This window comes from Aristolochia californica, unplaced genomic scaffold (genome assembly GCF_029961685.1).
Source record: "Aristolochia californica isolate CCGP_79_NKW_82.1479 unplaced genomic scaffold, dmAriCali1.0.hap1 SCAF_13, whole genome shotgun sequence".
Taxonomy (NCBI): domain Eukaryota; kingdom Viridiplantae; phylum Streptophyta; class Magnoliopsida; order Piperales; family Aristolochiaceae; genus Aristolochia; species Aristolochia californica.
Window position 1 is genome coordinate 4412826 of NW_027181804.1, and position 15905 is coordinate 4428730.

General features: G+C 38.2%; 3 protein-coding genes across 4 annotated transcripts; 1 reads left to right on the forward strand and 2 right to left on the reverse strand.

Annotated features, from left to right (window-relative positions):
* The first annotated feature begins 2302 nt into the window (after positions 1-2302).
* LOC137947908 (heavy metal-associated isoprenylated plant protein 9-like) lies at positions 2303-4335 on the forward strand. Its single transcript, XM_068793747.1, has 5 exons — positions 2303-2607; positions 2705-2909; positions 3002-3177; positions 3281-3371; positions 3777-4335. The coding sequence occupies exons 1-5, from the start codon at positions 2590-2592 to the stop codon at positions 4253-4255; spliced, it is 969 nt and encodes a 322-aa protein (XP_068649848.1). The 5' UTR covers positions 2303-2589; the 3' UTR covers positions 4256-4335.
* Positions 4336-4425: 90 nt separating this feature from the next.
* Positions 4426-7756, reverse strand: LOC137947907 (IAA-amino acid hydrolase ILR1-like 5). Its single transcript, XM_068793746.1, has 5 exons — positions 7273-7756; positions 6995-7120; positions 5341-5655; positions 5122-5250; positions 4426-5037 (listed from the first exon to the last, which is right to left on the reverse strand). Exons 1-5 carry the CDS (start codon positions 7642-7644, stop codon positions 4639-4641), a joined length of 1341 nt encoding a protein of 446 aa, XP_068649847.1. The 5' UTR covers positions 7645-7756; the 3' UTR covers positions 4426-4638.
* Positions 7757-10673: 2917 nt separating this feature from the next.
* Positions 10674-15747, reverse strand: LOC137948691 (protein NTM1-like 9). 2 transcript variants are annotated; one of them, XM_068794829.1, is made up of 7 exons: positions 15424-15747; positions 14800-15077; positions 13845-14246; positions 12112-12564; positions 11595-12005; positions 11408-11480; positions 10674-11322 (listed from the first exon to the last, which is right to left on the reverse strand). In XM_068794829.1, exons 1-7 carry the CDS (start codon positions 15587-15589, stop codon positions 10970-10972), a joined length of 2136 nt encoding a protein of 711 aa, XP_068650930.1. In that variant the 5' UTR covers positions 15590-15747; the 3' UTR covers positions 10674-10969. The 2 variants fall into 2 exon arrangements, with proteins under 2 accessions (XP_068650930.1, XP_068650929.1); XM_068794828.1 differs by having other exon boundaries at positions 14800-15086.
* Positions 15748-15905: the final 158 nt, after the last annotated feature.

The window sequence follows — 15905 nt, forward strand, 5'->3', positions numbered from 1 at the left end:
GTGAGTACGAGTCCTGGTTTTTCTCATACAGTCCTACCCAACCGAAAGCTTTGGTTGCTTTCAAACATACTCGTGGCTGAGTCATTCCCACCTGGCCACCTACCATTTCTGTCGCTTGTTTCAGTAAAGTCCATCAATTTTTTCTGCCTACGAGACAGCTGAGAACTTCCCTTCCTTTCTTTCCTGCAAAAATGAGTTATTCCCAAGCAAAGTCTCCTAAAACCTGCATTTCTCTTACTAAACCAGACATGCTAATTTTTATCTTCATTGACTTGCAAGAAAGAATCAAAAGTGAGAAATACCCTTTCTCTCTACCTTTTCAAAATCATGGGGCTGTGATCTAACTCAATGTGCAGGGATCAACCTAAGAGTAGAAAAAAAGAGTGATTTTACTTCTCAGGCTTCTTAAGAAAACAATATGCTATGACTGAAGTTGAAGAGGAGAGTAAAAGTAATCAATTCTTTAAACGTAGAAACTTATTCTCAAACTTATATTATCATATATCTTTGCCTGTTCATGCAAAGCTGCATAAAGTCACATGATTTCTCAAATGATATGAAGAAATATGTGCTCTCTGCATGTGATTGGGAAGAGACACGTATCAGAATCCCTTCAGTTATCGGAGAAGATTTTATTGGATTTATCCCATATTATATTTATCTTATTATGTAAAGTTTATCTTCTCTAATCTAAATCGTATAAATACTACCCATACTCAATTGTAAAGGTTTGGTTCAGTTCAACATCTAACACATTCAACAAACACGTGGAAACATGAAGCTAGAACTATGTCGGCTCCATGTGCAGAGGTTTAGCCGTATGTGCAACAGATTGTGACACAACCTTATTGCTTGCTTGCTTTTGTCTGCCAAAATAAAATGACTTTACATCATAATTATTCGGGTCGAGTGCCAAGCCGATCATAAACAAGGAATGTTCAATACTGTTTACCTAAGCTTTGTGACTGTTTTCAATTTTAATTTCAGGAGAGGAATCCGTTCAGCTTGTATAGGATCACATTCGTAAATTCTTAGAATGAAATCTTACAGACCAAAAAATCTTGAGCTCATGAATTCATTATTAACAAACATTGCTTTACGTTGAACCAAGTAGATACTAGAAATCTGTGAATGGGGATTGAAACAGGGTTTATGCCATACATTCATTCCTATCTGACCCACTAATAGAATATTAATACAGAGAATAAGAATTTGAATTTGTTTGGGTAATTGGGTTTCCTTCCCCGGTCTTAACCCGAAAGTGTTTAAGCTGAGAGAGACAACTTTGGCTAAAGCAAGTGTATGCCTATTAAAATGCAGCATTAGCTTCTTGAGATTATATAATCTTTTAACTAAAATATTCTCATTGAGCTAATTTTTTAATGAAGCTAAGCTTTGACCGCATAAGAAGCCTTCTGATGAAAGCAAATCACTAACTTTCATGTTCAAGTTGGAACTTCCAGACATTTTTCTAGTCTTCAAAGCCCTGTTAAACAAAACCCAAGTTTCACAAAAGAAGTAACAGTTCAAGACATCTAATCTTGGCAATTCATTTGCGCCTCTATTCCAATGAAACTGGTCAAGTATTTGGATTCTTCGCCAATTTCAAGGGTCGGTTGTCTAGGAAAATTCATCTAGAATATCTTCGATCAAATGATTCTACTCGAAAGATTCATTAGAGAGATAAAAAAAATAGTTTTAGCGAATAAATAACTGATTTAAAAAGGATACAGGTTTGTTCTTGATTTCTTCCACTTATTTGCCTGTTAGCACTCAGTAGCGAGCATTGCCAAAGAGAGTGAAGGACTGGTGTGCATCAATTGGAGAGAGAATCCTGCCATTGTGCATGGTAGAGTCACCATTCAACCAAACTGCATTCCACAGGCTTGAATTATATCAATTTCCTGTTTACCTCTAGACTGCAAAGTGGTGGAAAAGATGGTTGTTTGTGACTCTTGAATATGGTCACCATCAAAGCAGTTTTCTTAGTTTACTTGAACAGTGAAGTAACACCCATAAGACAAGTCTTTCCGGATAGGGATTACTGGTAATCGGACAGGCTACACATTGTGGACATTGGCAACTGAGCTTTTGATGTAAACCTATGCCATACTGCCAACCCATGTGATCACTTGCTTTAATTTCAATGGCCTTGATACCCCAAAACGAAACACTTTCACCACTTCACGTTTAAACCCTAAAAAAGTAAACGTATCTCGACATCTACTCTCATTTCCTTCTCACTCACCTCCTCTCCTCCCTATAAATCTCCCCTCCCTCCCTCTCTCCTTCCCCCCTCCCTGAAAGCAAGGGAAAAAAATAAGAGAAAAGCAAGAAAAAGTGCAGTGACTGTTGCAGTTATGTAAGAGAGAGGTTCCCCGGAGACAGATAGTGTGCTGCATGTGCATAGGAATGATTGAGCAGTTTTAAGACATTAAGGGCACTGCCCATGATCTCCACACACTGACACTTGGTTTGTATAAAACAGACTCTCTCTTCTTCTTAGGTCCTTCCTTTAATTTCTCTCCTTCTCTTGTTGAGAGCACAGAAGGCCAGCCAGCCTCTCGCAGCTCAGAGTTCATTTGCGTAATGGGTGAAGCTAAGCCGGTACGGAGAGCGGTCTTTCCTTTTGGAATTTTCTTTTCTTAATTCGTATATCTGGGTTCCTGAAATTTGATCCGGTTTGTTGTTTCTGGGTTGACAGGAAGACGCTAAGGATGAAAGCAAGCCGGAAGAGAAGAAAGAAGAGAAGGTAGAAGAGAAGAAAGTGGAGAACACAGAGAAGGCAGAGGAGAAGAAAGAAGTAGCGGCGGATCCACCACCACCCCCACCACCTGTTGTGTTGTTTGTTGACATGCATTGTGTAGGATGTGCCAAGAGAGTAGAAAGGTGCATCATGAAAGTCAGGGGTAAGTAAGCTTCTTTCCTCCCTTTAATAAGACGTAATGGGTCTTCCTGGAAACAACAACTCCTTCTAACTTGTTTCCTTTCTGTAACTCAGGTGTTGAAGAGGTTAAAATAGATATGACTCAGAATCATATCACAATCAAGGGTATAGTAGATCCTCAAGCACTCTGCATGAGAATACAGAAGAAAACCAACAGAATGGCACAAGTAATATCTCCACTGCCCCCACCTGAAGCAGACCCCACAAAACCCCAAATTGTCACCTCACAGGTCCATACATCCACTTCTTAAAGTTCAATCTTCTTCTATCTTAAGCACAATCCAGAAAAATCAAATTTGATGTATATTCATACTAGTACTCTTACTGTCACAGGTGAGTGAAGTGATTACAGTAGTTCTGCACATAAACATGCACTGTGAGGCATGCGCTGAGCAGCTCAAGAGGAAGATTCTCAAGATGAGAGGTACTTGTCGTCTAGTCATGAGTTTCAGCCAAACTGCATTCTGAAGAGGAAAAGCAATCTTTTGCTTTCTCCTTTCCCCATCTTTTCTTTCTGGAAACGAAAGGATATCCGAAAGGAATAGCTTGTGATTGTTAAGTTTTTACCTTGCTGGTGTCGAAGCATGTGGCATAAGCTTACTACTTTACATGTCACCTGCTAGGCCCCAATTATGATTCTACTTCATTAGTCAATCTGGCCTAACCTTTTGGAAAGGATAACCTGCCATACCTTCATCCTTCATTGGTGGCTAAGAATATCCAATTGTTATCATCTAAGATCTTTATATCGTATACAGAGGAGAAATGAAATTGAAAGGAAAACAGAAATGATATTGTTTATACTGATGAATTATTTATGGGGAAGCAGGAGTTCAATCGGCAGAAACAGAACTCAGCAGCGGGAAGGTGACGGTCACCGGCACCATGGACGCCAACCGCCTTGTAGAATACGTGTACCGGCGGACGAAGAAGCTCGCAAAAATCGTGCTACAGCCGGAAGAAGAGAAGGAGGAGACGAAGAAGGAAGCGGAGAAGCCCGCGGAGGAGTCACCCAAGGCCGAGGAGAAGAAAGAAGAGATGGCGGAGAAGAAAGAGGACGAGAAAGAAAAACCAGAGGAAGAGGCACCCGCCGAGAAGAAAGAGGAAGAGAAGCCGGCGGAGGCCGCACCGGCAGCGGAAGAAGCAAAAAAGGAGGTGCTAGCGGAGGAGATGATGAACTACTGGAATTTCCCCTACGACGACATGGGGAAGAAGGTCATCTACTGCCCCCCTGTTTACGCGATCGAGCGGGTTCCACCTCCGCAGCTCTTCAGCGACGAGAACCCCAACGCTTGCTGCATCTCTTAGAGAGACGAAGACGAAATAAAACTACTCCTCACAGTTAAAATGGTAGAATGAAAGTTAATGCAATATAAATATTTTCTTAAGAGTTTTGTATAAAAATAAAATATTATATAGTTTACATATTTATGGGGATGTAAATAAGGAACAAAAAGTTTGGAAGGCCCCACATTGATCCTTCAAAGTGGCTCCAGCAAGATCAACGGATGAATCACCTTTTAGACGTAAGTGGGTCCGGTGTTTCACGTGTCAGTTGGCAGACGCTGAGATAAATGTGGGTTTCACGTGATGGGTCCCACATGTCTGCCGCCCAACCGAAAAGAGGAATATCAGTAATGATATCGTCTCTGTGTCGGGCCTCATTTTCCCCTTTGTACAGCATTAATCCACTAACCTACTGAAGTCATTCTTTCACCCACTAAATCTTGCTTCTCATTCAGATACATCTCTGCTAATCCAGTAAGTAATGCGGCCCCAATGGGAAGAACCCTCTCATCAAGAAAAAAGAAGGGAGAATGTGGGGAGTGCTTGGCACCCAAACCCTCATTCCGAATTCCTATACTGAACATGAATCCTGGAATCACTTCCTGATAGAAAGCAAAATCCTCACCTGCCATCACCTTCTTCCCCATCTTCACATTCTCAGGCCCCAGCAGAAGCTCACCAACCCCGAGAGCATATTGGTGCAAGCTTTCATCATTCACAAGAGCTGGGTAGGAAGGATGTCCCTCAACATTCATGTCCACCATGGCTTTACATCTATGTACAGCTGCATGAACTTCAATTACCTGCAAAGAAGTTCATATAAGTATCAATCTGAATAAAAAAGGATTACAGAAAACGACGATTCAATAATGTAAACTAAAAAGCACCTCTTTCACCCTTTGCTGAAGCTGGTGAAGCCCTTCAGTAGTAAGACTCCTGAGGGTGCCACCAAATTCAACAGAAGAAGGAATGACATTCAGGGGCCCTCCACTTCGGACAAACGTTACAGAGACCACCTGCAGCAGATAGAGAGGAAGGATGATTGAGGAAGTAGGAAAGGTGAAAAGGAGAGAGACGAGTAAAAGTAGAGGTGGATGGGCACTGACTTGGCTGTGAAGGGGATCAGCTTCTCTTGAAGTCAGTACTTGGAGTGCCAATATTGCAAATGAAACAGCTATAAGGGGATCCCTCTGTAGGTGTGGTTCTGCAGCATGACCACCTTTTCCTTGTATTTTTGCTCGAAAGACACAAACAGCAGCAAGTGTTGGTCCAGAATGGACTAAAATTGTTCCAGTGGGTGATGTGGCATCAATATGTGTAGCAAAAATTGCTTCTGCACCACCAAGGGCACCTTCCTTTATCATGAAGGAGGCACCTGCCCCCCCTTCCTCAGCTGGTTGGAAAAGAAGCCGCACAGTTCCCTTTGACATCAAAAGCCACAACGAAATGAAACAAAGGCAGTCTCTTGTTACACATAAGATAGCTAGTTTCTTTTGTGTCAAACTTCAATTAGATTAAAAAAAAATACTCTAATAAATTTAACTTTTGTTTTAGATAGTTTTTATTTATCTTTTTTATTAAAGATTTTAACTTGTCTGAATTAATAAATAAATTTAAAATTAAATTAATTTTATTTATTTATTTAAATATATAAAAATAACATAATTAAACATATTTTACCTTAGTAGTATCCAAATGCTTAATCAAAATTTTTAATTCTAATATCTAAATTCTCACACTTACAATAGTCAAGATAATATTAAAAATAAAGAATTTATATAAATAAAAAAGGATATTTTATTATATAAAATTACTTTAATATATTTAACTTTTGTTTTAGATAGTTTTATTTGACTAAATTTAAATAAATTTAACTTGTTTTAAATTAATAAATATTTTTTTAAAAATAAAATTTATTATTTATTTAATTAAATATATAAAAATCAAATTATTAAACAAAATTTTACTTTCACAAATCATAATTTTTTACTTTTGCAATATCTCAATTCTCACTTTTAAATTAAAAATCAAATATAATATCAAATTACACCAATTGATTTAATTTTTATAAGATAATTTTATTTAATTTTTCTATTAATAAAATAAGATAAATTTCAACTTGTTTAAATTAATAAATAATCTAAAAAATAAATTAATATTTTTAATTTTAATTAAATATATAAAATAAAATACTTAATTTTATAATATTCAAATGCGAGAGTAAGATATCAGAATAAGCAGAACAACACTGAAAGAGAGAGTGAATCCACGAGCTAAAGTGAATTCACTAGCCTTAAGAATAATTTCACTTGCACTCGTTTTTCTTCCAAATGAGTGACTTTCACTCATTTCACTTGCACTCGTTTTTCTTCCAAATGAGTGACTTTCACTCGGCGTGCATACTAATAGGTTTTGGGTTATTTTCACTAGTGAAAGTACTTTCACTTACAGAGTGCACTAACAAAGCCTGAATCTATTCCAAAAAGAATACAATCCGTCTTTGGCTATAGCATTTTCTTCTCCATTTTTACTGGTTTGACGTTTAAGTGAATTCGATTAGATGCTATTTTCCCATTTACTTAATGGAAATTTGTGATTAGTAAGAAGTTGTTGCATTTATAGATCAATTAACTCGCCTAAACTCGACCACAAGGCCAGAAAGAATGGTTGATTCTGTCCCGTTGGCTTTCCATCTAAGAACAGAACCCAGACCAATTATATGCAGAACAAAATCCAAAAAGAGAAGAAAAAAAAAAAGACCTTGATCTTATCTTTGCGGTGATCAAGTAATTTAGCAGCTCCTAGGAGCATAGTGACATGAGCATCATGCCCACATGCATGCATCCGCCCATCAATCTTGCTCTTGTGCTCCCATTCCACAAGTTCCTGCACATCAAATCCATAGGAGAAAGCAAATAAAATAGCAGAACAGAAAAATCTCTACAGAGTGATAACTACTCACCCAAAAAGAATCAATCCAGAAAACAATATTTGACAATTCTAAATAATGGAAAGAAAAGGAGAGAATGTGTATTTGCCTGCAGAGGGAGACCGTCCATGTCGGCCCGCAGAGCAACGATCGGAGGCGAACCAGAACCGATTTCTGCTACGACCCCGGTTTTGGCAAAGGGGAACGAATAAGAGACGCCCATTTTATCGAGCTCCCTTCGGATGAGAGCACTGGTATTGTACTCTTGAAAGAGGAGCTCCGGGTTCTCATGAATTTGTCTGCGAACGGAGACTAACCAGTCTGTCTCCTTATGAGCAAAGCTCAGAAGGTCAGCTCCGTAACACCTATCGACGCAAATGGCAGAATTTGGCTGAGGGAGAGGGGGGAGGAGGAGGAGGAGAAGAAGAAGAAGAGGAGGAGAAGGGAAGACGATTGAAAGAGGCCGGAGGAATCGCTCCATCAGAGCACTCGGAAAGCAGGCTGCCCAATAGCCGAAAAAGGCCGGCAGATGATTGACCTAATATTTCTGAAAGCTTTTGTCCCTTTTTGTATGCGTCGTTTTGGTCGGTCAAACGTTGTGCTACCTGAAATTTCAATTGGAGCTTTTTAGAGCTGCAATTGTTCCTATTAAATTATCTCATTAGGGATCTTGAAACCACCTTGAACATCTTCTTCTCACACATCATATCTCAAGAAAGAGTTGTCTCAAACCAATTTTTTTCTTTTAAATCCAAATTTATGCTGGTAAAATAAAAATAAAATTCCCTGAAAGTTTATGTTAAAAGACACCCATATGTAGTAGGGGTGGTATTAATAGCGGTGGCATCGAGCCGAGCCCGAACCTGGTTATGTTCGAGCCGAGCTTGATTTAAATATTTTGAGTCGAGCCTCGTCTCGAGCCTAAAATTGTTATCGAACTCGAACCTCAACATACATTTAAAACTTTTCAAAAATATATATATCGAATAAAATATATACATACATTTTACATAAAATTGGGCATGACCTCTACATAAAATTGGGCATAACCTATATATATAATACGTGTATAAGATTGGGCATAACCTCTACTTAAAATTGAGCATAATCTATATATATAATACTTGTATAAAATTTGACATGACCTCTACTTAAAATTGGGCATAATCAATATACATAATACCTGCATAAACACTCTATAAACACTCCATAAATTTGTCTATAAACACTTCATGAAATTGTTTATACACTCCATAAAATAGTCTAAACACTCCATATACTGCATAACATTATAAATAAACTCTATACAATAATCAAACACAACAAAATTAAATAAAATATCACTATCAATTTATAATCACCCAAATAAAAACTATAAATCCTTTAAATAAAATCTTATTACTATTACAGACTTACTAAAAAACTACAAGACATATTTTAAATTTTTCTTAGGAAAGTTAAATGGACCTCTTATTGCCTTTTCTAAGGAAATAAATAAAAATTAATAATTAATCTAATATATTATTATACTTATCGATAAATTTTTAATCACATAAAATGTCAAACACAAAATTGCTATGAAAATTGCCTCATGCTCAAAGTATTGTATCATCAACTATCAAATACTTATTCAAATTTTTTCTATATGGTTTTCTAACCCATCTTGGCAATAAAATCTTACTTAGAAAATTATATGATTTTTTAAAAAGAATTTATAATTAGAAAAATATTTTGAAAAAACATGAGGCACTAATGGTCCCTATATTTCTATTAAAAATGTCTTTTCAACATTTATTGAAAAAACCACTAATAGTCTCTAGAAATGTATTTCTACTAAAATATCTTTTCAATTTATTTAAGAGCCATGAGGAAGGGACAGAGTTTTTTTTTTCCTTGTTTATGATCTCGCACGTAGGGGTGGCTTTGAATAAATTATATATAAAATTATACATACATTTTTAAAAAATATAATGATAGGGGAGGTTCAAGATTGAATTTCAATAATGGATTAAAATGCACCAATATTAATATTTTTTACTCCAATTGTTGTCTAGCTTGTTTTTTAATTTTTGAATCTGGCCATAATTTATTATGGCCTCCTTAGTGCCCCTAGATAAAAATTTATATTTTAGGAAAAACTAAAAATATTTTTCCTTTGATACATATTCCCAAAAAAACCTTTAAATAAAATCTTATTACTATTAGTGACTTATTAGAAAATTACAAGAAATATTTTAAATTTTTCTTAGGAAAGTTAAATGGACCTTTTATTGTCTCTTCTAGGGAAATAAATAAAAATTAATAATTAATCTAATATATTATTATACTTATCGATAAATTTTTAATTAAATAAAATATCAAACACAAAATTGCAATGAAAATTGCTTCATGCTAAAAATATTACAGCATCAACTGTTAAATACTTATTCAAAAATTTTCTATACAGTTTTTTACCCCATCTTGGTACGAAAAATCTTACTTAGAAAATTATATGATTTTTAATAAAAAAATTCAATTAGAAAAATGTTTAAAAAAACATGAGACACTAATAGTTTATAGAAACTTATTTCTATAAAATTTATTTTTAAATTTTTTTAGAGGAAAAAGGTTTTTTTTTTTTTTTTACTTATGATCTCGCACGTGCGAAATCGTACGTGCGAGATCGTCTTCGCACAAGGGAGGGGGGAGGTTCTGGTTTTCCACTGAGATGACGCGGAGGGAAGGGGGTTACGGCACCGGGGAGGACCTATCGTCGGGGATGACGGCTACGACAGAGGCGGCGGCGACAGAAGTGGCGGTAACGAAAGCGGCGGCAACGACGGAAGTGGCGGTAACGAAAGCGGCGGCGACGGAAACAGAGGCGATAGCGAGGAGAGGAAGAAATCGAACAGAAGGCCACAGAGGCGACCGGCGAGCAGCTGCGACGGCGATAGAGACGGCCGACGAACAGCTGCGACGGCGGTAGAGGCGGCGACAACAACCGATGGGAGGGGTCGGCGGAGACGAGGCCCCCCCCCCCCCCCCCCCCCCCCCCCCCCCCCTACTCTCGATCCCGCTCCCGCCCGCTCGCGATCCAGATACCGATCCGACTCACTTCGAGCCGACGAACCGAACCTGGCTTCGGTCGAGTTTGGCTCGTTAAGGTAAACGAGCTGACTTCGGTGCTCGAGCTCGATAGATAACGAATCAAACCGAGCCGTTCGAAGCCACCCCTAGTGGTATATATATGACATATATCATATAATTATAATTATACAAACTGATGATTTTGAGATATCTTCTGTTTATGAAGAATCAGAAAGGATCATAAAATATAGTAGACCATCCATGCTATGTCTCTATCAACAGAGTCAACACTAACAATCACCTGCAGCACCGCTCCCCTTTCTGCCCAACGACATAAGAGAAGAAATAGGGAAATAAAATGAATGACAAGGGTATAGAATTTATGTTAAAATTTAAATAATAATTATGAATAGTTTAGAATTCAGATATAAAAAATTTGCACAATCTATTTATAATACGAAATTACCTTGTAGCATCCAGGAACTCGGCATTACTCGTCTCTTGAGAACCTCATCCATCAGCATGGTTGTGAATACGAAACTGTAGCTAGATTTCCCAACGAAACTATGTCAGTTTATAGTCTACATTTAACACATCTCAATACCTAGGTATCCTCCCTACACTGTCCATTCATGTTTTTCATGCTAAAGTCCCCCAATAGCCAGCATCCACCCTATGTACAAGTGCCCCTACCCACCCCATACAGCAGCAGAAAATGAAAGAGATACATTATGGAGACATCAAGATCTGGGACATCTAAAAACTCCCCCAAGGATCAGTATGGAGACCCCCAATAATAGAACAGCAAAAACTGCATATAAACCTCCTCTGGACATGGATGCCACCAGAGTTTGCTGCAGCAACGGATCCCGTTTATCTTGAAGTGCCAACGAATCCAGGTAATCGGGCTTATCACTACTTCCTGAGGCACTCTGCTTCACCCTCAACCTCATGTCTGGTTTGGTTGCCGGACTCGTCTGCTTGATGGTCACAGATAAGTCAGCAAGTGGAGCTTTATCCAATGATGTTTCAGAATGGAGCAGCATAACCACAGGTGCAGGCATCGGAGTCTTTGCCAATGGCGGAGTCGCACCTCAATAATATAAATGATAACAGGTTTAGAGAAACATGGAGGATAATAGAAAGTAATAGAGAAAGAGAGTCTTTAAATATTGTACCATAGTTAGGGATGCTTTCAAATTTATGAAGATCAAGTTCATCGGTGGACATATCTGGCAAGTTATCTCCTACCTGCACTAGAGCTAGTAAATCTTATGTATGACAACCGTTACAATATACTTGATAGAATAGAGGATTCCATCCAATCATTCTATGAAGTCCACCTACTAGCACTCAAGACCTTACCTCTGATTCCGTTGTTTCTGTCTCATGGTCATTTGCGTTACTACTGGTCTGACTTCCCTCACTATACAACGTATCTGCTGAAAAGGTCTCCTCCTGTGATAATGTATCATCACAAGATTTGATTCTGCTAAAAGAATCTGATATCCGACTAATCCCCTTCTGTAAGTGAAGCCGTCGCGGGGCAGAACCCTGTTGCATAATAAATGGAGCCACACGTGGGAACTGCCTACTCCTTAAATTAATTCCAGCGCTCTCCCGGTCATCTCTACAATCAGCCAAGTGCACGTGACTACATGATTCAGTCAGGCTATTTGACAAATCTGCCTGGGTCGACTCCACACTGGAGGCAGCAGAAGAGACTTCTGGAACATCAGGCCCCCTTGCATCATCTGACTCCGAATATGGCCAGGCCTAAAGAATAAAACTGATACAGTCATGCAAAGAGTATGCTGAAATAAGCTGAAGTATCAGATACAATAAAAAATTAAAACAATTTTAAGAATTAGGGAATTCTCACCATGGAACCAACTCCCACTTGCATAGTGTGAGAAATATCATTGATGTCATACCCACTATAATTGCCTGGTGAAGACGCATATGCAAGTTCAACGTTCAACATACAAATGCTAGAAGTATCCCTATGAGGTAGTTCAAGAAGCCTAGGTTCCACAGTGGCCTTTGCAGAAGAATGCGGCTCACTAGTTGTTTCATCAAATGCATGCTCTTCATATTCGTCATTAAAAACAGAATCTAAGAATTCAGTGACACCAGAAACATCCTCATCGGGGGGAACATCATTAAAGTGCAGACCTTGTTCCACTCCAAAGTTATCATAGAAAGGGGGGTCCACATATGGGTGCCCTAACTCAGCATTGAGCAGCTGTGGTGCCATTGCTGAGAAACCACGAGGATCGACTGATTGATATGTCGGGTTGTCAGATACTATTAATGATTGCAGTAGTGCATCCACCTGAAAGAAGCATATTAAGATTAAACAAACAACAAGAATGGACACCCACATTTATTTTCCTGCTCAAGCAGTGCATGTGTCTCAAAGCCGACCATTATACAAGTACCACATGGCCATGTGAGTACCAAAGGATTTGATCAAACATATGCACACAATAGGAGTGTTAAGAAAATAAGTAGCAGAGGTCAATCCAAAAACACATTCATTTTAATTCTGTTTCATGGCTAAGATTCAAAATTATACAATCCAATAAATTATTAATCACTTTGGATCTTTCTTTAAAAATTAAAAACTAAAAAATAAATAACTCGTTGAAAAGATGATAGGCAAATCAAGTCATCCACTGCATGTAAACTACATATGTAATTAAGTCATCCTATACAAAGATAAAATTTCCACATCTGTTAATCAGGTAAATGGATAATTAGGTTTCAAATGCTACCTACCCATATCTGTTCCAATTAATAAAAGTATACATCTAAGCCAATGAGATATTTAGTTCCTACCCAGCTACAAGTGGAAGAGTAAAGAGGTAGGAAAAGTAATCTGGTCAGCTCCTAATGATAAGATGAGGCTAAGATTCTACTTATTTATAATTGTTCAGCAACTTTTTTTTTTTTGAGAGGGAGAGAGAGGAGGGGGTGTTGATTACACCCACGTACACCTTTTTATACCGTGATGAGGCTTGTACCCAAGATCTCACACTAGAAACCCCAATGTGACCATTGACCCAAAGGCCCAAGCCACCAGCAGTTTTTGAAATGATTTATTTCTTCTTCTATTTTTCTTAAGAACTACGAATTACAACAGAATATTACAGTAAACAATTAACTACTCCCGAGTATTTTTTTCTTCTATTTTTCATGAGAACTCGTGAATTACAACAGAATATTACAGTTAACAATTGAATACTCCAACAAGATAATTAGAGGTCAAGAGTAAATTCTAGGTTGCCATTTCAGATAAAAATGAGACTTCTATCAAAGAGCAACAATAGGTTATAATTTTATGAATTATAACAGATCTATCATTCTCCATCTATTATAGAATACCAAAGAATATGCTTCAAAGTTGCTGTGTCACTCATGCAAAGCAATGAAAGTTGAACTACATGTTGTAAGGAAACTGGCAAGTTATCCAGTTGTGCAATTTCTCATCAAATGTGCCTGCCATCAGGGACTGGGCAGAATATAAGTGAATATGTTCAGGAGCATAGCCAAAGATAACAAAACGTTCAACATCAGAAAATTCCATAAAATTAATATAAAGAAAAGTCTCACCTCTGAAGTGCCCGCCTCAATGTCATGGACTTCAACATCAGAAGCCATATAGCTATTGCAATGACAGGAGGTTCCGTTTTTTGCTCCATCAGCTAACAACCTTTCAATATTCTCAAGTTGCTGATTTTCAATGGCAACAGGTAAAATGCATGGTTGTTCTTCTTTAACATCTGATTCGGGTGTTTTTTTATTCAACAGTTCACTCAGTTCAACAGCATCTTGGGTGTCTTGTGTACCTTCTGGTGATGGTTTAGTAGTTGAAGGAAACCGACCACCATTATCAACCTCCTCAAAGTTTGCACTTTCGGTCTTCTCATCCATCTCATCGTTGGTTGGACTTGTGGTTGGGCTTGTAGCTTCCACATTATCCGTTATGAATAGACGACACAACACAAATGCGCTCTACAAGGTTACAGAAGTCAAACACGGTCCGATTAGAACAAACAGAATATTTTATACCTTAGCAGCAAGAAACAGAGAGTAAAGAGTCTAAAATATTGGGAAATAAACACTCTTACACAAGGACAAATGCAAGCTGAAAACTTAAGTGATAAGTTTGAGCCCTGTACAATTCAAAAATTACTAACCAAATCGTGAGGCCTATTACCCATCTAAATAAATTAACATAATTTTAAGCCATTTTCAGATATTTGGATCTTTTTCTGTAAGTTAACAACCCCGCTCAGATACATCAGTTCTGTAGAACTCCCACGGATTAGGCAAAGCTCAAACCTACCTCTCATATCTTGTTTAGTATGGACCCCATTCCCTCCTAAAATGACTAGCCACCCTATTGCACAACCTTATAAACCAGCAAAAAGGAAGTAACCCAGGAGGGCTTAGAACGAAGGGAGAGTAAACAGCACGACGGAAATAATAGAGTACAGCGACGAGACAATTGCATCAGGTTCATAGAAACAAGAGTTTTCACTAATAAAAGCAAGAAAAATCTCACCTGTCCAGGTTTCGTTCCATCGAGATCTTTTTCAGTAGCCCGGTATTCATGAATTTTCCAGTGTGTCCTTTCCCCGTTTGGAGCACGCCCCTTATAGAACACCAGGGTCTTCTTCATGCCAATCAAATTCAACTTAGACTTGATCTTCCGATCCTTACCCGTTGCTTTCCAGTATCCTTTCTCAGTAGAACGGTTCGAACGTTTCCCGCTAGAGTACTTCTTTTCACATGGCGAGAAAAAAAACCACTCGGAATCATCTGTTGGAATCACAGATTTGCCTACACAAGCTAAGCGAGAATAAATAACTAAACCATAAATTCGCCAAGTATCAAGTACCAGAGTCCAACAAAAATCACGGAAAAAGAAGATATAAAAACCCCTTTGAAAAAAAACAGAATTGAAGAAGTCCATACACATGCAAACAAACTAAATGGCGCACAGCAAAGGCTGTAGAATGAACGACGACGAAAAAAATTTGTCCGGCGGAATGCGACATTTGAACAAATTAATTCCCTTACATTAACGGAAACCTTAGGAGTTAAAAATCAAGACCTCGAAATGGAGAAATTAAAAAAAAAAAAATAGAAGAAGAAAAGAAAACAGCTCAGAAGAAAGAAAACATACTGGGTAAATCCCACGGCTCGAACTTGCAAACATTGATTTCCCGGATTGCTTCGACAGCAGAATTCCGACCATTAATCTTGTTGCGAAGATAATGATTTATGAGCTCTTTGTCCTTAGGACGGAACCCGTATCCCACTGGACGAGATTCAAGTTGCATGACATCCATCAGCAGCACACCCAGTTGTCCCCGGTCCAATCCTCCAAAGGTACCACCAAATCGTCACCGAAAGCGAAACACAAAACCCCGAAATTCGATTCTCCAGATCTTCCTCAGACTTGAGAACCCTTGCAGGAATTTAAAGATAAAAAGCACAAGAGAGGGAAACCAAGCAATGCAGTCGATGCGTCGGAGCTTCTTTTTTCCCGTTTTTTACTAGGCTCTCCACTATGTATTTAAACCCGCCAAAAGCCGAAGAGGCGCACCGCGTTTCCGCCAACGAAGGGTGCCCCTGTTTTTTAGTCTCATATATTACGAAAATACC